The 21,173-nt window shown below is 41.2% G+C and overlaps 1 protein-coding gene across 1 annotated transcript in view; it reads left to right on the top strand.

The window, feature by feature from the left end:
* Positions 1-7,562, top strand: part of kiaa0930 — a gene marked incomplete at its 3' end in the record, with an annotated part of 84,351 nt that extends 76,789 nt beyond the window's left edge. The window contains exons 7-10 of the mRNA XM_080754629.1: positions 110-298; positions 2,661-2,820; positions 5,241-5,396; positions 7,522-7,562. Coding sequence (XP_080610755.1) covers positions 110-298; positions 2,661-2,820; positions 5,241-5,396; positions 7,522-7,562 — 546 coding nt within the window. The remainder of the gene's footprint in view (positions 1-109; positions 299-2,660; positions 2,821-5,240; positions 5,397-7,521) is intronic.
* Positions 7,563-21,173: the final 13,611 nt, after the last annotated feature.

Raw genomic sequence — 21,173 nt, 5'->3', positions numbered from 1 at the left:
GATTAGAGTTTGATAAATCGTCCGTACGTCATTTTCGGCCGTGAGATTGTATTTTGCTTTAATTTAATCCATGTGAAATAATTCTCATCCTTTCCCGTGTTGCCACCAGGTGAGCGTGGCGGCCAAGATGGCCCAGAGGATGTCCTTTGGCTTCTACAAGTACAACAACATGGAGTTTGTGAGGATGAAGGGCCCGCAGGGGAAGGGCCACGCCGAGATGGCGGTCAGCAGGGTGCCCACGGGGGACACGTCCCCCTGCGGGACGGAGGAGGACCCCGACTCCCCCATCCACGAAAGAGTAAGTGAGGAGGAGCGCAGCCAGGGGCTTCACAAGGGTTAGTGGGACTGAGTTACTAGGGCCCAAGGTGGAGGGGCCTTCATTATTTTATATATACTTTGGCTATTGAAAAATAGCAGATACTGTATACAAGCTCACAGCGCGGCACCAAGTGCCGCGTTGCAAGCTGGTAGATCTGCTTTTTTTTTTAAAGTTGTGAAAATGTGTGCAAATCATTGAATATATGTATTTTTTAAGCGGACATTTGTAACTCAGATTTTGCTTATGGGAAACATAGGTTTTTCAAAAAACCTTAGAAGGATTTGAAATATTCAAAGACTCGTAGTGCCGCGCTCGTAGCGCAGCACTCTGTGCCGCGCTGTGAGCTTGTATAGCTGCTATTTTTGAAAAATCGTGAAAATTTGTCTTGGGTAGCTCATAGTCTTTGATAGTCTTCAATAGTTAAAGCACACAATAATGCGTAAATGGGTTAAAAACCCTGCCCCTATGAAGAACATTCATGGGGGGCTCGCAGTGAATCCTTGTACCCAAGGACACCCCTGAGCGCAGCGCTTAATCCAGCTAATCCATTTAATTGATTATTTTGCTAAATCTATTTTATTAAGATATAATAAATGCTTGGGGATAATGTTTTTTTTTTTTTATTCGACTGTACGGCCTATGGGTTTGCCACTCTGACATCATGCTCTGTTGTCACTGTGATGTCAGGGGAACCTCCTTTTATGCCCATATATGGAGATACCTGATGTACACATCCCTGATGTCCACATCACTGTGGCACGACCTCGCCCTTTAGGGCGAGGTCTAGTTAGTAGATTTCTAGTTATTATTCATATTTTCTGACGGGTGGCATTTCATTTACTTGATGGCAAGATGGCTGCCAAGATGAATATGGTCTATAAAAAGAAGAACCAAAAAGGCAAACATGCCGACGTGCATGAGTGTGATTGCACCAGTTGGTGTCACAACTACACTGCGTGCACTGCATTCACACCGGTGACCAGGCGATGTGCAAGGCAGGGGACAGAGCAGGAGTTCACCCTGGATCGCTTGTCTCATGGGGTCCGCAGCAGTCTGTAACTCTGTATGAACACATCCTTGCATGCCTGTGTTTGTGTCTCTGTGTGTGTGTGTGTGTGTGTGTGTGTGTGTGTGTGTGTGTGTGTGTGTGTGTGTGTGTGTGTGTGTGTGTGTGCGTGTGCGTGTGCGTGCGTGTGTGTGTGCTACTGTGCGTGTGTGTGTGAGTGCGTTTATGTGCATGGCAGAAATCAGGTCATCATCAATCATTCATGTCTCACTGCACTGAAATATCCATCATTTAGTACGCCTGTGCTTCAGATGTGTGTCTGCTGCGTACATACATACACACACTACTAACCTTCTTTTGGCTATTGAAATATTGGCTACAATAGATTTCATGTCTAGGTTGAAATGCCTCTTTTATGTGTCTTGATATTAAGATATGATGATGGCTGGGAACAGTCGGAAAATGGAATACTAAAACAAACAGGTTAAAGGGATAGTTCACCCCCAAATGAGTTGTTCTTTTTTCCTAACAATTACTCACCCCATGGAGACTTGAATTCATGGATATTGTTTCGATTTTTTCGCATTCCTAAGCCAATAATTTGAGGAGACTCTCTGTGTCTCCATAGGGAACAAATTAGGCTCTGTGTGTCTCCATAGGGAACCATTGCTGGTTTTCAAATCATTGACTTAGGAATGAGACAAAAAAACTAAAGATATCCATGAATTCAACTCTCCATGGTGTGAGTAATCGATAGAAAAAAAGTAATTATTTTGGTGAACTATCTCTTTAAACTATATTCCTCATCCGATATATTTACTATTACTGACAAATCATGACTTTGTTATCGCATAATAGTAATATGCTCCACTCGTTTTATTGCCCTATTCAATACTTAATTATTAGTTTATGTTGATGTTGCACTTGGACACTTACTGTAAGTGTAAGGTAATCAGGAGATTATTTTGACGCCCATAAAACGTCATATTATTTTGTTCTTTAATTTTTTATTTTTTTACTGACTATATCTACTGCATAGTACTGTCTTCTATTCGTCTGTCATTCAATGTTATATGAGATACTTTAATGGTTTCCTGTGGAAATAAGCTTAGTCTTTTCTAGGATCTCTTTTTAGTAGACCTTAGTAGTACCAGTGAACTGTACTGTCATGAAACTGTACCTTTTCCTATGCAAACTTCTAATAAAGTATTCAATCAATCAATCAATCAATCAATCAATCAATCAATATATTTACGAAAAGTGACAGCGGTGGCAGATCCTTCTTCCTGTCGTTTGAGATGAATGGATCTCTGCTTTTTTTGCTTTTCCTGCCAGGTGACCTCGTTCAGCACCCCTCCCACTCCAGAGCGGAACCGTCCCTCGTTCTTCTCCCCGTCGCTGCGTCGTAAGGTTCCCCGCAACCGCATCGCCGAGATGAAGAAGTCCCACTCAGCCAATGACAGCGAGGAGTTCTTCCGGGAGGAGGACGATGATGGTAGCGTCTTCCTCAACAAATGTGTTGTGTGCAGTGATTCTCTGCCTTTTTTTTATTATTATTTTTATTATTCTTTTTTTTTTCTTTTTTTTTTTTTGAAAGAACCGTCCAGCTTGATATCGTCTCTGTCGGGTGCAAACCTCGTGTCCAAAACTTTTCAGGATTGAAATTCTAAAATACACTCTGATGTTCCATTGCGTGATCGCGCTGTAAGCTTGCAGATCTGTTCTTTTTGACGAGAGACAAGGTTTCACCTTAGGTGAGGTCAGTTTAAAGTTGGATAGTTCCTGTTGCCTTTTATGTTGTGAAGTGGAACGATGCAAACGATCCCCACGGGAGAGCACTTGTGATAATACGCTCAGCTGTTATTCATGCAGATTCATCATGAGATACACCTGTGATTAGGGCTGTCACGATATGACATTTTACATGACGATTAATTGTCACTCAAATAATTGGCGATTAACGATTTAATTGTGTTTTTGTCATTGACAATTACATTTCTGTTTGGCTTTTAGGCTTTGAAGTTGCACATGGCAGATATGACACAAAACCTAAATACATGAAGAAATTACTGACATATTTGACAACTTACTACTTAAAAAATAACATTGATAGTGGAAATAGCCGATCTACAAGCTCACAACGCGTCGCGATGCGACGCATTGTGAGCTTGTAGATCTGCTGTTTCCACTATTTCTGACATTTTTCAACATTCACGATCATGACAAAACAATTGCGATAATGTCAAATAATCACGATTAGACGATTATGTAATAATTGTGACAGCCCTACCTGTGATCCGCACAAATCAAGGCTCTGCACCCGCTTTCATGAATCGCACATCAGACTTTACTTCTTGGAGAATGTACACAGCAAATTACACTCAAATATAGTCTGAGATTTAGGAACAGCTTATTGAGGCCCAATGAACTTGAATCTGTCTGAACAACATGCATCTGAGGTTAGCTTCTAAATAGTCTCACGTAGCCAGACAACTATTCCACAATCTCTGAATGCTATATAGAGTCTGGAACAGCAGCTCCCGAACGGCGAGTAATGGAAACGGGCATTACCGTTCAAGAAAATATATTTTAAAATGTCATTTCTGCTAAGCAGCAAGCTAAATATGCTTATATGATTTTTATTTATATAATGATAAATGTGTGCGATGTGAGACGGAAACGGAAGTGACGAGGAGGCTTCACTTCCGCTTTAACCGCTACTCATCGTTCTTCTCTTGATGCACCAGACTGTAGATGGGAGCATTTCCAAATCGCGGAGTCAACAGTCTGGCCACGCGAGACTAGCTTCTAAACATTATGTGCTAATCTAACAGTAAGTAACAAAAACATGAGAACTAGTGACCAGTGTTGCCGTAGTCTTGGGTCGCGCGCCCCCGACGACCCATATCTTTTCTGAGCCGGGGTCTCGCACCCCCCAAAGTTCACACCTCGACAACTGTTTTAACAAAGAAACGAGCCTATATGCATATCAATAGACCTGTATAGTAAGTGTTGAGTGACGTTCGCGACCCCCCAAACATTGAATGGCCATTGCACCACTGCTAGTGACCAAGATATGTCTGCCTAGTAAACTAGCATCTATTGAACGAAGGTGACAAGAAGGTTTCCTATGTAAATAAGCCATAAGACTTTCTTTTATCTCCTTTTAGTTGACCGTTTACCACAGTACCAGTGAACTGTACTGTCTTGAAACTGTACCTTTTCCTATGCAAACTTCTAATAAGGTCTTCAATCAATCAAAATGGATTCAAGAACAGAGAAGTGTTAGGTGCTGAGGTGGAGTCTGAAGAGGTGGGTCTTCAGGCTGCGGCGGGAAATACTGTACTAATTCACATTGAAAACAGAAGACAAGACATACTCTATCATCTCTGCGTGCTTACCAGATGTAAGAATAGTAGTAGAAACTGGAACGAACTCGCTCACCCAAACACTGAGTCAGCCCTGTTAGCTGAGTTTGACCCACTAGTGGAAACTGGACTATTTATTCCCTCTGGAGCTTTTCATAGCTGAGAGAACCTGCACATAACATTCCGGAGTAGGGGTGCGACAGTTAATCGAACTGATCAGTTTAATCGACTATAACAAATAATAGAAGTTCTGAAAATAGCCAACCTACACAATCAGAGCACGTTGTGAGATCAGATATTTTCAGAATGTCTGTGTGGCAGTTGCATGACAAAGTGTAAAGTAGTCAGACTAATTGATTATTTTGATTAGATATTTTTAAAATTTTAATTATCCAAAATACTACTCAATTATTTGATGCATTTAAAGAGTAATCGACAGAACAATAACCAAGAAAATAATTGATAGTTGCAGAGGAGGATTTTTAGGTCACACAGCTTCTGCTAAAATGCCTAAATTGTTCATTGTAATTGTGAATTGTCTTCACAGATCTACACAACGCCACCAACCTCCGCTCTCGCTCGCTGTCGGGGACGGGCCGCTCGCTGGTGGGTTCCTGGCTGAAACTCAACCGGACAGAGGACTACTTTCTGCTCTACTCCCATCTCACCTACGTCACCCTGCCCCTCCACCGCATCACTACAGGTCAGTGCCATCATGTCACCTACGTCACCCTGCCCCTCCACCGCATCACTACAGGTCAGTGCCATCATGTCACCTACGTCACCCTGCCCCTCCACCGCATCACTACAGGTCAGTGCCATCATGTCACCTACGTCACCCTGCCCCTCCACCGCATCACTACAGGTCAGTGTCATCATGTCACCTACGTCACCTGCCCCTCCACCGCATCACTACAGGTCAGTGCCATCATGTCACCTACGTCACCCTGCCCCTCCACCGCATCACTACAGGTCAGTGCCATCATGTCACCTACGTCACCCTGCCCCTCCACCGCATCACTACAGGTCAGTGCCATCATGTCACCTACGTCACCCTGCCCCTCCACCGCATCACTACAGGTCAGTGCCATCATGTCACCTACGTCACCCTGCCCCTCCACCGCATCACTACAGGTCAGTGCCATCATGTCACCTACGTCACCCTGCCCCGCCACCGCATCACTACAGGTCAGTGCCATCATGTCACCTACGTCACCCTGCCCCTCCACCGCATCACTACAGGTCAGTGCCATCATGTCACCTACGTCACCCTGCCCCTCCACCGCATCACTACAGGTCAGTGCCATCATGTCACCTACGTCACCCTGCCCCTCCACCGCATCACTACAGGTCAGTGCCATCATGTCACCTACGTCACCCTGCCCCTCCACCGCATCACTACAGGTCAGTGCCATCATGTCACCTACTGGGGCATTCACCAAATATTCGAATATTCGAATATCAAAGTCACTATTCGACGTTGTTCACCGAAGTCGAATATTCGCTTATTTTAATTTTTGTATTGTTTTCTCTTTAAAAAATATATATAGTTTATAAAGCTGGGCTAGATAGGAAGTCATAAGAATGAGTTGTCAATGCCCCTGGTGGATGAATTTGTTAATGCTCTATACCAGGGCTTCCCAAACCTTTTTAGGCCGTGACACCCAAAATAAACATATTTGAACTGGGGACCCCCACCCTGACAAGCGCTTGGAATGTAGGTATTACATTTAATGTGACTCGGTTCCGCAGATAAATATTGTGAAAATAGCAGATCTACATGCTCACAACGCCTCGCAACGCGAGGCGTTGTGAGCATGTAGATCGGCTATTTTCACAATGTTTGCCTCTTGCTTACTTAATATTTGACAGTTAGGCCAGTGCTGTCGAATATTCGAATACTTTGAGGTCGAATAATTTGAATACTAAAAATCACTTTTCGTGAATGCCCTATCACCTACAGCAGTGGTTCTCAACATCTAGGGGGGTCCCCAAATTATTTTGGGGGGTCCCCAGATGTTCAGCTTAATGTTAAGATTGTTTTCTCATTAATTCTCAATCAAGAGTAAACAGACTTGTATAAGATACAGTATAAGTATATGCATGGGATCTGCACATTTCTAAAGTGACAAATTAAGGACTTTTAAGACCTTTTCAGTACGTCTGGTCAAAAAAATTCCAAATTGTCAAATAATAGAGACCGACATTGTGAAAATAGCAGATCTACAGGCTCACAACGCCTCTCAACGCAAGGCATTGTGAGCATGTAGATCTGCTATTTTCACAATGGAACAGATGAGGAGTAAAACTAATGTAATGCCTACTCCTACAATTCCAAGTGCTTTTAGACTGGGAACGCATTATTACGCATTATTTGGTGCTTTTTCAAGCTTGTAGATCTGCTATTTTTGAAATATCGTGAACATTTGTGCAAGTTTTTGAATATTTCAAATCCTTCCAAGGTTGTTTGAAAAACCTATGTTTCTATGTCAGTGGTGCTCAAACCTTTTCATGTAGGGACCCCCAGAGTTTGAGTTACAAATGTTCACTTAAAAAATATTCAAAGATTTGCATGCATTTTCACGACTTTTCAAGAATAGCAGATCTACAAGCGCGCAGCTTGTAGATCATGCTTTAACTATTTCTCAATAGTTAAAGCATGAAATAATTAAGGCCCCTCCACCTTGGGCCCTAGTAACTCAGTCCCACTCCCCCCCCCCCTTGTGACCTGCATGTAGGCCTTATATACTGTTGTATTATAGGATCATTTTATTTAAAATGTGTTCAAAGCGGTTAGTTCAGCCCTGGTATGCTGTGTGTTTGTGCAGATATCCTGGAAGTAAGGCAAAAGCCCATTCTGATGACATAGCAGGGTCCTGACTGGCCCTCACAGAGCCGCTACCAAGTGCCTACCAGCATCAGGCCCCTGAGACGACACCACCATCTAGTGTCCACACAGAGAATAACATCAAACATTCAACATATTTACCTGACAAGAAGAGAGGACAAAACAAATGAAAAGAAAGAAAAGAAAAGTACAACTTTTGGGGGACAAAAAGGAAGAAAAAAAGAAACCAGCGATTCAAGAAGTGCCTCTTCCTTCTATCCAGTTCTTGAGTGATAAATCAGTGGTTCTCAAACGTTTTCATTTCAAGGTTTCGGTTTGGTGCGCATGATTAGGCCAGGGACCCCCATAGCTCTGATTGGAACCACTCTCCACTATCGGCTCCGAGATGAGGTTCAGCTACGTTTGGTTCCAGCAGAGTTCGAGACCGGTAAAAGGCACAGATTACCTGTTTTCTGCACATCGTATTCCAGAACACAAAGGTAGTCCTACCACACTATCAGATGTTTGCAATTTTCGCGGAAAATACATTTTAAGCGACAGGGTGAAACAAGCGTTTAAATCGCTTATTTAGTATCCTTTTACCTTTTACTCACATCGCTCCATTGAACAATGAGGTATCAATGTTTATACAGTATATATCTGTTCAGTGTTCACCGCCTCTCAACTCATCTGATTGGACAGTGGAGAAGAAGCAGCAATGATCTGCAGCGCTTCACTGCTTTGAGTTGATTTTGTATTTTTGTTTTTTCCAACTGGAGGCGCCCTGAAAAACACTAGGCGCTTAGAACACATAAACGGAAGGCGACCTGCAAAGCGAAAGCAGCTAACACAGTGCTTCATTCACATTGATAACACTTGCAAAAATCACACCTAGTGTGAAGTGAGCGGTGCTATTTATGAGTTCATTTAATCAAGCCTCCCGCTGCCGCTGGCCAATCACAGCGCTTCCTGCGAATCTTGGTCAATGGGACCCTGGGCGTACAGCAAACCTTGAGCCGTTTGTGCCAAGATGTAGGCCATATCTGGGCCATATGTAGGCCAGATGTAGGCCATATCTAGGCCAGATGTGTCCGGTGTGATCGGCCTCCAATGCATTCTTGAGCCTATAACCACCAGATTCCAGACACAAGCAGAAGAATCACATTAACTACAAGGTTGGGTCATATCCCTCACCGTCGACTTTTGTTCATTACGTTCACCAAGCACATTTAAACTTGTGAACCTTGTATTCGTCTAAAATAATCAACAGGAAAGTGTCATGGTATATTACGTAACCTGTCAAAAAATGTTGCAATCTCCAGAGTTAATGGAGAACTACTGGATTTGACCCCATCATGAAAGGCAGCAGCAGTTGGAACACAAATGCATAAACAGAAACCCTTGTCATCGTATCGCATAATAAGGTATCTAGTGGTTTTTAAAACGCAACACAAACTGAACCATCTGTTACTTTTTCATTAGTGTTATGATTCTCAAACTGGAACTGACTTGAAAAAAATGTTGAATTAACGACGACAAACTAGGGACAGCAGGAAAACGAACTTATGAAGCTTTACTTTAGAGCCCTTTAACTTACTATTCTGTAATCTACAACAGTATATGGGGCATTTCACATCAAACTCCCTACTCCCTAACTTTCATGTGACATTGTTAGAGTGTGTGTGTGTGTGTGTGTGTGTGTGTGTGTGTGTGTGTGTGTGTGTGTGTGTGTGTGCGTGCGTGCGTGCGTGCGTGCGTGCGTGCGTGCGTGCGTGCGTGCGTGCGTGCGCGCGCGTACTACATTCATACTACATTCATGCAAGCACACACACACACACACACACACACACACACAGATTATATCCTGGGACTGTTTAAAACATATTATGGTCCACTGGTAAATATGCTGTATGCATAAGCCCACCAGTGCTGGTTTCAACTTATGAAAACAGTGATTATTGCTTCTAGGTGTCTTTTCTGGTCATAGGAAATGTGGAAAGATAACAACTGCCGGTATATGTTTCTTTCATCTATACCCAGAATTGAATAGTACAACCTCACAATTCCTTAAAGGTTGTACATGTAGGTAATGCCCTACAAGGTAGGCCAATATACCTGTATACCTGCCAAGAAGCAGCAGTCTTGGCATTACCTGAATTCATCACATCTGCGACTCTAGATTGTCTATTCAAGTCATACAATTGGATTGGCAGGTTGTCGAAGGAGTTTGAGATAACTCTCGCTCCCATAGACAAAAATGTACAACACATTGTTTGAGAGCCACACACTCAGATTAAAGTTTGATGTTGACACTGAAGTCAAGAACCAGTATATGAAACACTGCATTATTGAAGCTGTTCATGTATCATATTGCTTCTCACTTCTCAGCCCAAACAACCATAACATTATTATACAGTTTGAATTGGATCTGCCCCCAAACCCGTAGCCTGTAGATTTCCATGTCTTTGCAGCTATAGCCATAGAATAGTTTGTGCAGGGAGGGACAACAAACAAGGTGTTTTATTTCCCTCTGTGTGGTCCCCAACGCCTTAAGCTCTGACACTGTATGTAACTTTATGTGTACTAGGCGCATTTGGTTTCTTGCTTTTCTTTTTCCTCCTGTAACGCTTGTTCCTTTTAAAACTTTTGTTCTCTTCCTGAAAAACACTGGGCTGTCACATCTCTCTGCCAGCCATGACTGTCTCTAAACTAAAAGTGAACATGGTTGGCGCTGTAGGCCAACATGGCTTCCAAAGAAAACACTTTTAACTCTGTTGTACATGTATGCACAACAACTCTGGTTGGCTGAATGGTGTCAATTGGCCCAGGAAGCAGGTCAAATTGAACGTTTTAAAAGAACGTCTCTAAACCATAAACCTTTGTCAAACGAGTGTTGTCATTGACGTGTTTGGACTATTAGGACTCCGTTGGTCAAGCCATTCCTGATCAAAGTCACTCAGTGTTCTGTGAGTGTGTGTGCGTGTGTGCGTGCGTGCGTGCGTGCGTGCGTGTGTGTGTGTGTGTGTGTGTGTGTGTGAGTGTGTGTGTGTGTGTGTGTGTGTGTGTGTGTGTGCGAGTGTGCGCATAGAGTTGTGGGGTCCTCCTCACACACAGGCCTCCATTGCCTGGCTTTTCAGTGTAAAGGACATAGGAAGCCACTCGTCTTCTAAGTGTTGTGCCTGATGTATAACTTGTTTGAGCGGCAGTGTCTCACACCGGAAATAGCCGGTCGGCGCGATTTCCAGCACGAGGCACGACGTGCAAACAATCATAAACTGGGCTTTGTATCAATGAGGTATAGAATTAAGGCTGAATGTATTCACTTTTGTTGAATAGCAAAGACTGCTCTAACACCTGTTTTGATATGATCAAAATAACAGTTTTGCACTGTAAAAAGAAATGCTTTTAGAAATATTTTGAAACCAGTTTTTTTTTCTTCCCCCTCTTCCTTTTAACTTTTAGGACTTTGATGAGCCTTTTCTTTTTTACCTGTTCTTACCATACTGATTTCCACTGCTTTAGTCAGCGCTTTTTGTAGACAAACACAAATGAGTAATGTGCATGTTAAGTCCATATACTTTTGTTGTATAATTTCCAGATGTTCTGTACATTTTTCCTGTACGTATTTATTGAAATACACATTGCCAAAAAAGAAGGCTTTCAGTTCCCTTATTATTATTTAATGATATTTTAAAATGTACTACTTATTACATTCGTGTTTGATTTGATTTGATTGCTATCACATATTGAGGGTTAAAACTAGCCTGGAATCCAGCCTGTTTGCTCCGTTCCACATTTTGTATTGTCTCTACAAAATGTGGAACGGAGCAAACAGGCTGGATTCCAGGCTAGGTTAAAACACAATCAAGGGCTTGGTCCAGCGGTGCCGGAGATTAGCTACTCACAGACACACGGACACTCAGCAATAGGGCCGATGCTGATGGGGGGGGTGTCATTAAGTTGGCTATTTGGTGCTGCCGAGATGTTGTGACTCCCCGAACCGATTTAAATTCGGCTTTAAAAGTGGAGTATCGGACGTCTGGCCTGGTGGAGACAATAAATGATCACAAATGAGTGATATACATATTGTGTGACAAAAAAGGATGAAAGAAAGCTTTTTATTGCGACCATCAGGTCGCCTATCAAAACCTCCACCGGCTGTCAGTCCGTCAGTCTGTCAGGTCACATCACGTCACGTCACGTCACGTCACGTCACATCACATCACGTCATGTCACACTTTTGCCCTACTCATATCTCCGCCACCGTTGCCCCGATCCATGCCAAACTTTGCACACACACTCCTTGGCTGCCAAACCACAACCTCCACCTCATTTCTAGCCATGAGGCAGATTCTTGCAAAACACATTTTTGGACACTGCTCCTACAAATGTTGCCCTAAAATCACGCAAATCGGCACACAGTATGTCTATACACTCATGTCATCAACATGGATCTGTCCTATTTAGCACCAACATCAGGCCAATTTTTACATGCAACCTGACGGTCGCTTATCTCCCAATTAGGCATCTAGCGGCAGTGACGTCAGTTCTGTGGTCTATTATAGCAGTGGTTCTCAACCTTTTCAGGCCTCGGACAGTTAAAGCTCGGTGGTGGAGTGTGCCCATGCAGACATTGGACTGCCAGAGATATTATTGCCATCTTTACGTGAATAGTTTTTCCTGCGTCTAGTCGGTGGCCACAGACAGGACACAGCCATCTGGGACGTTGGCCATGTCTTACACACCCTGGGGGAAACACAGAGAAAAGATAATTATGTCCTTGTCCTTCCAAATCTCCCCTTCACAACAGGCCTCTGCTGAAAATCCAACACGTAGTTGATCACCATCCTCGTCTAATCACCAATAAAATTGAAATGATCGTCTTGATAGTATGTCGTCAAAACAGATTTTAGGTCTTAATTTTCCGATAGTGCCCATCTTTTAGTATGTTGTATAGCTTGTCGAGACGAACGTGTGGATGTGTGACACATTGCTGTGCGACCCCTGGAACTAATGCTAACAAATGCTAATGCTAACAAATGCTTCTTCTTTCGTATATCATCATCCTTGATGATTGGTTGACGACATTTTATTTCACAAGATTTCTTGTGCCAAAAATACAAACACCAACCGCTACACAAGGTTGCACACACTTATCGAGCTGCAGGCATACTTAAAATGTCTTTGACATTTTCTCCTTAATTCTAAATCAAATCCTAAATTTTTCAAAGTGCGATGAATCAGAAACCAATAGGTATTAAGTGCCCGTCTTTTAGTATGTTGTATACCTCGTCGAGACAAACGCGTAGATATGAAATTGATTAATTTTTTTTGTTTGTCTTCAAAACCCCCAAAATGACATAAGACTATTAGTATGCCGTCAAAACAAAGATTTTAAGTCTTAATTTTCCGATAGTGCCTATCTTTTAGTATAATGTATAGCTCGTCGAGACGAACGTGTGGATGTGTGACACATTGCTGTGCGACCCCTGGAACCCTACTTTTTTTTCGACAAATGCTAATGCTAACAAATGCTAATGCTAACAACTGCTAGATTTTTCAAAGTGCGATAACTGGGAAACCAATAGGTTATAAGCGCCCGTCTTTTAGTATGTTGTATAGCTCTTCGAGACGAATGCGTGGATATGAAATGTATTCATTTTTTTTCAGATTGACTTCAAAACCCCCAAAATTACCTAAGACTATAGTAAGGCGTCAAAACATAGATTTTAAGTCCAAAATTTCCGATAGTCTCTATCTTTTGGAATGTTTCTTAGCTCATCGAGACTAACGTGTGGATGTGTGACATATTGCTATGTGACCCCTGGAACCCTACTTTTTTTCGACAAATGCTAATGCTAACAAATGCTAATGCTAACAACTGCTAGATTTTTCAAAGTGCGATAACTGGGAAACCAATAGGTTTTAAGCGCCTGTTTTTTAGTATGTTGTATAGCTCTTCGAGACGAACGCGTGGACATGAAATGTATTCATTTTTTTCAGATTGACTTCAAAACCCCCAAAATTACATAAGACTATATATAGTAAGGCGTCAAAACATAGATTTTAAGTCAAACATTTCCGATAGTCTCTATCTTTTGGTATGTTTCTTAGCTCGTCGAGACGAACGTGTGGATGTGTGACATATTGCTGTGTGACCCCTGGAACCCTACTTTTTTTCCACAAATGCTAATGCTAACAAATGCTAATGCTAACAACTGCTAGATTTTTCAAAGTGCGATAACTCGGAAACCAATAGGTTTTAAGTGCCCGTCTTTTAGTATGTTGTATAGCTCTTGGAGACGAACGCGTGGATATGACATTTATTTTTATTTTTTCAGATTGACTTCAAAACCCCCAAAATTACATAAGACTATAGTAAGGCGTCAAAACAGATTTTAAGTCCAAAATTTCCGATAGTGCCTATCTTTTGGTATGTTGTATAGCTCGTCGAGACGAACGTGTGGATGTGTGACACATTGCTGTGTGACCCCTGGAACCCTACTTTTTTTCGACAAATGCTAATGCTAACAACTGCTAGATTTTTCAAAGTGCGATAACTCGGAAACCAATAGGTTTTAAGCGCCCGTCTTTTAGTAAGTTGTATAGCTCTTCGAGACGAACGCGTGGACATGAAATGTATTCATTTTTTTCAGATTGACTTCAAAACCCCCAAAATTACATAAGACTATATATAGTAAGGCGTCAAAACATATATTTTAAGTCCAAAATTTCCGATAGTCTCTATCTTTTGGTATGTTTCTTAGCTCATCGAGACGAACGTGTGGATGTGTGACATATTGCTATGTGACCCCTGGAACCCTACTTTTTTTCAACAAATGCTAATGCTAACAAATGCTAATGCTAACAACTGCTAGATGTTTCAAAGTGCGATAACTGGGAAACCAATAGGTTTTAAGCGCCCGTCTTTTAGTATGTTGTATAGCTCTTCGAGACGAATGTGTAGATATGAAATGTATTCATTATTTTCAGATTGACTTCAAAACCCCCAAAATTACATAAGACTATAAGTAAGGCGTCAAAACATAGATTTTAAGTCCAAAATTTCCGATAGTCTCTATCTTTTGGTATGTTTCTTAGCTCGTCGAGGCGAACGTGTGGATGTGTGACATATTGCTATGTGACCCCTGGAACCCTACTTTTTTTCGACAAATGCTAATGCTAACAAATGCTAATGCTAACAACTGCTAGATGTTTCAAAGTGCGATAACTGGGAAACCAATAGGTTTTAAGCGCCCGTCTTTTAGTATGTTGTATAGCTCTTCGAGACGAATGCGTGGATATGAAATGTATTCATTTTTTTTTCAGATTGACTTCAAAACCCCCAAAATTACATAAGACTATAGTAAGGCGTCAAAACATAGATTTTAAGTCCAAAATTTCCGATAGTCTCTATCTTTTGGTATGTTTCTTAGCTCGTCGAGACGAACGTGTGGATGTGTGACATATTGCTATGTGACCGCTGAAACCCTACTTTTTTTCGACAAATGCTAATGCTAACAAATGCTAATGCTAACAACTGCTAGATTTTTCAAAGTGCGATAACTCGGAAACCAATAGGTTGCCCGTCTTTTAGTATGTTGTATAGCTCTTGGCGACAAACGCGTGGATATGACATTTATTCATTTATTCAATAGGTTGCCCGTCTTTTAGTATGTTGTATAGCTCTTGGAGACAAACGCGTGGATATGACATTTATTCATTTTTTTCAGATTGACTTCAAAACCCCCAAAATTACATAAGACTATAGTAAGGCGTTAAAACATAGATTTTAAGTCCAACATTTCCGATAGTCTCTATCTTTTGGTATGTTTCTTAGCTCGTCGAGACGAACGTGTGGATGTGTGACATATTGCTGTGTGACCCCTGGAACCCTACTTTTTTTCGACAAATGCTAATGCTAACAAATGCTAATGCTAACAACAGCTAGATTTTTCAAAGTGCGATAACTGGGAAACCAATACTTTTTTTCGACAAATGCAATCCTAGATTTTTAACAGTGCCATAACTCGGAAACCAATAGGTTTTAAGCGCCTGTCTTTTAGTATGTTGTATAGCTCTTCGAGACGAACGCGTGGATATGAAATGAATTCATTTTTTTCAGATAGTCTTCAAAACCCCCAAAATTACATAAGACTATAGTAAGGCCTCAAGACATAGATTTTAAATTACTTACCAAGATACCAATAGGTTTTAAGCGGCTGTCTTTTAGTATGTTGTATAGCTCTTCGAGACGAACGCGTGGATATGAAATTATTATTTATTTATTTTTTCAGATTGTCTTCAAAACCCCCAAAATTACAAAAGACAAAAGTAAGGCGTCAAAACATAGATTTTAAGTCTTAAATTTCCGATAGTGCCTATCTTTTGGTATGTTGTATAGCTCGTCGAGACGAACGTGTGGATGTGTGACCCTACTTTTTTTTCTCGCAAATGCTGATGCTAACAAATGCTAATGCTAAAAATGCTAATGCTAACAAATGCTAATGCTAACACCAACCGCTACACAAGGTTGCATACACTTATCGAGCTGCAGGCACACTTAAAATGTCTTAGAAATGTTCTCCTTAATTCTAAATCTAATCCTAGATTTTTCAGTGCGATAACTCGGAAACCAATAGGTTTTAAGCGCCTGTCTTTTAGTATGTTTTTTCAGATTGTCTTCAAAACCCCCAAAATGACATAAGACTATATAGTATGTCGTCAAAACATAGATTTTAAGTCTTAATTTTCCGATAGTGCCTATCTTTTAGTATGTTCTTCTCAGAGTTGTAATTTCAGCAATAAAAGGAGGAGGTGGCAAAAAGCAAAAACAGTGAAAAGGGTGCCATGTCTTCTTTGGCCTTTAACGGCAATGTATTTTACTTTTATTCCACTACAATTATTTGTAATGTTTAGTTACCAGTTACTTTGTAGATTTAAATGGGAAGTGCTACAGAATGCAGATGCATAGGCTGTCAATGGTTGGTGTCGCAATTCTACATTTTTTAAATATTCTAGAGTTGCAATTGGTGGCTTTTAATGTATCTGTCAGTGACTGTCTGTTTCTACATTCCACATTGTGGTATTGTATTGATACTTTTTTAAATTTAAGGTAAAAAAACAAAATTAAAATAAAACTCTCTGCCAGGTTAGGTGGCCACAACATATATGCTAAACATTTTACTTGGATGTTTCTGCTCTATTGTCTTCTTGCTGCAGTTACAGTATGTAATATAATGTGTTTACATATCAACATGAAAAGCTTCAGGCGGTAGCTTGTCTATACTCCATATCATTGATGATTTAACAGACCATAGGTTGTCCATACTCCATATCATTGATTTAACAGAACATAGGTTGTCCATACTCCGTATCACTGATATAACAGACCACAGAGACTCTAAATGTTGGTGTCTACAGGATGTGTAGATCTTCTACATATTTGAGAGACACCCAGTGGACAAATTGGTTTCAATCTACAGCTTCAGTTTTAAAAAAAAAGACCCAATTTGAGGTTTGAAACAATTTCAACTTAATTCAATCAGAAAAAGTATGGTACTTACAGAGGTCAGTCAAGGGTAACAATAAGTAGTGTACAAACGTGACTTACAGTAAGCCAGGTAAACACATATATTAACTTAACCACTTAAATGCTTAGGGACAGCGACAGCGTATTGCCTCAGGATGTGGATCTACTCACAGTCTCACATCAATATGTTGTCTATTATTTTTTCTAAAACGGCTAATTCAATTCCTTGATTCTGATTGGCTGGTTGCCGTGGTATATGACACTATAACCCACACCTTGAATCAGTTTATATCAAAGCCAGGTGCGTTTTTTCTTTCCACTGTGCTGTGAGGCTGAACTTGAGAAGCGAGCGTTTGATTTTCTCTCAAATCCTGCCGTGCGGGTGCTTCTAAGCACCGCCCACATGCATAGGACATTGACTGAATGTCCCCAGGCGGGGCTTGTAAAGGCGAAAAGCGTCTCTATTCTCCATGCACATATCTGGATGAAAATAAACATGTGTATGGATCGAACATGGTTCTTAACATGAGACTGATCTAACACATAAGTGTTGTTTCCCTATGTTTTGGCAAAAAGAATGACGTGACTACGTGACTACGGTGACTTTATAAACACACACTGGCTTCCATAAGTTCCTGGGATGTGGCTAGTAAACTGAAGGAAATGTCTCTCCCTGTTGGCGGAGAAGTGTACTTTTTTCTTTAAATAATGGAATGCTATGATTTTCATGTTGCAGTATTGTGACCGTTTTAGAAAAGCAATAAGCCACGCGAGGCTTGTGGTTACCGGGGTAGTATACACCGGCTGAGAGGGTCGGAAACACTCGGCTAGCCATGGCAGTGTTGCCAACTCCCCAGTAACGGAAGTAGCTAGAAGTCGCTAGGGGTGGGGTGCACTCAAAAGCGCGTGCACGTGAACAGATGCGCGTGCGCGTTTTTTAGGGTAATAAAATTACCAGTAGAGAGAGAAAGAGATGTGGCGTGCGTGTTTGTGTGTCACTGAGGAGCAGGCAAGCAGCAAATGTAGGCAGAGAGAAAAAATAGGGGTTTATATGTGGCTCCTGTAAATAATATGTGTCCCCAAACACTGGCTTATAATTGCACATCCCCACAATGACATCATAAAAATATTAACTTGTTTTTTAAGATGATTCTTAAAGTGACAGTTACCCTTTAGGTGACAGGCCCCCTTTAAGTCTCTAAGGGGGTCTGGAAAGTAGCTAAATCTAGCGACAAATCCCCTAGGTTGGCAACACTGCGGCTAGTGCCTCGTGTTTCCCAACGCCTCTCAGCCGGTTTATACTACCCCGGTAACCTCTCGCCTCTTGTGGCTTATTGCTTTAATGGGGCCTGTTTCACAAAGGCAGAACTGAATCATCCTAGATGTAGGCCTAAGACAAATCTGCAGCCTGGTTTATTTATATCTTTATGAGATAAGCTAAGATCAGATAAACCTTTATTGCCAATGTATGGTGGGTAAATAAAGTTAGCCTGGCTTGGCCAGACTATATATTAATGCAGCTAACTAACTGCAGTATATACATCCCCACTTTGTTTTAACATGGGTGGATTGTTTAGCTGTGCTAGGCTAAAATAAAGTCACAAGTCGCTTCATGAATGTGTGGGCAGGTTTCCACCACTAGATGGCATCGTAGGACTGCTAAAAGACAACATCATTGATTGTACATGCTGCATGCCATGAGTGTACAGTGGTATTCTCAATGAAACGTAATTCAGCTAATCAAACAGAAGATGTGCTCCATAATACCACTCTTTGAGAAATTGTTTCTATTGGGACATTTGACGCCCCCCCCCCCCCTCCTCCTTTGAATCAAGACATTAAATTAAGTCTTGTGCCACAGAAGCGTGGAAGATGCAAGTCAGAACAAAATAGCCTACTTAACCTTGTAGAATGTAGATGGAGTGAACCAGGGCTGTATTAACCATTGGGCCGGTGGGGCCGTTGCCAGGGGCCCTTGGCTCTCAGGGGCCCTTGAGGGAACTGGCCCACGTGGTCAATGACAATTTAGAAAAATTAAATGTATATTTTAATCAAAAATCACATGTGTGGGCCCCTCCTCTGTTGTCTATAGGTGCTTTCTTGGTCCACAGATGATCATCATGGCTTAAAATCCAAGCTGGATAGTGCACGTCGGGAGGGAGGAGGGGTAATGGTGGGGGGTGGGGGGGCCCTCGCGGGGGTTAATCCGTCCATGGAGTGAACAACTCCTAGTGTTGATGGAGACACCTATTGGCTGTTTTCTATATTGCAAGAAGTAATGTATCAAGTGTACAGTATTATTCAGGCAAGTGTAGCCCATACAAATACATTCAGAATAACTCATATGTTTCCCCTTTTTCTTACATCGTACATCTCACAGCAATGACCACAACCCCTTTCCTTATCCACGTGCCTTACCTAGTAAAACTTTCCCCAATACCACAACATAAACCATATAAATTTTAAAAAAAACTAAACAAACATTTTTTTCCCACGTTTTATTTTTCAATAAACGACTATGCAAATGTTTCAGATATCGACAACATGCCTGATCTAAGGCAATCACCTAAGGCCATACAAAGGACACTTGGAGAGTGAACAAAGTTATTAATGACACTCACATTTACAGAGACTGCCATGTGGAAAAATACAGGTTTATTACATACTTCTCCCCCTTATACACGTTTTCTTTTAGAACTGAGGAAAACATGTACACCATTCCATGACGATAGATGGGTTGGGTTTGACTCATAACGTGTATAACAATTTTGCCTTCTACAATAAATAGTTCCAGAGCAAACGCCTCAACATTCAGCACAGACGCACACTCAATATCAAGTTTGGGCATAGAGGTAGAAAATAAGAATCCTCTGGTCATCTATGCCTCAGTGAAATCAACTGATAAAGCGGGCAGCATACTGCTTGCGGAAGCAAAGCTAGGCAAGATTATAGGAACGAACTAAATGACTTGACTGCCAAGAAAACAAACATTCCCTTTTCAGCATTTTTTTTTTTACCTCGACAGTTTCCTAAACAAGTCAAAATCTTTTTTAGTTTTAGAGAATCGGGTTCATTAACCACTTTCAGACTGACATTTTGACCATGTCATTAAAGGCAAACCTTTTCAAAAATAGAAAAGGCAAAAGAGCTTAAATAGTTTAAATAAGATTCATCAGCGCATCAATAGAGATGACTTACTGCTGTGACCAGTGTTATAAGTTTAATGTATATCTCACCAGAAAATACACACTAGAGTCAGGAATTCAAGGTGGCCGTGATTTATCATGATTTATTTGGGAGTTTTACCTAACAGCGCTCAAAACAAAACTGCATCAAGTATAATTTATTAAAAAGAAAAAAAAAAAAAAGTCTGCACTCTGCAGAGAAGGTCTTCAGTTTCAGCAAGCTGAACAAAAATGTTGACTTCTTTTTTTTAAGTATGCTGCCCGCTATACTTGTGAATATTTTCTTTACAAAATCTACAGTTTGAACCGAACGTAAATGAACTAACTTTTGTTACAGCGGTTACAGTATCCTCTCCCCCCCCCCCCAAAGACAATTCAGTCACTTTGATGGGTGTCATGGATCAGTGCTTCTCAAACGTTTGCACGATATGCATTGGGACCAAACACCCCCAATAACTCTGAGATGAACCAAATGGAAATCCATTTGTACATTCTGAGTTTAAGAACCATATTATGTGTCCATTTGGTTCCAAATCGTTTAGCTAGGGACCCCTGGAACCCCCTCCCCCTCCCCCAAGAATCCCTGACCGCACTTTGAGAACCACCGTCAGAGGTGCATACTTCAGCTTGATCCTCACATTTTCTAGTCATGTCTTCTGAAGCAAAGAAAACAGACATGGCAAGTATAAAACCATTCAAGCCAACAACGCACCAAAATCATACTTGCAATCGCCTTACCCCAGTCAATCAGAACCAAATTGAAAAAAAGAATAAAAACAATAAACAGCAGAATCAAACATCTTAAAACAAAATATTGTCTTGTTTTATCGTATATTTTAAATAAAATAGCAGCAGTATTCAAACCCGACGGAATGTTGTCCAGAAGAGTGACCTTTTTTCATGTTTTATTGTCTGTGTGAGCGAACTGAATATCCT

Source organism: Nannobrachium achirus (genome assembly GCF_963921795.1).
Source record: "Nannobrachium achirus genome assembly, chromosome: 23".
In the NCBI taxonomy this organism is placed as follows: Eukaryota; Metazoa; Chordata; class Actinopteri; order Myctophiformes; family Myctophidae; genus Nannobrachium; species Nannobrachium achirus.
Note: the sequence above shows the minus strand (reverse complement) of the source record. Positions and strands in the feature narration are given on the sequence as shown.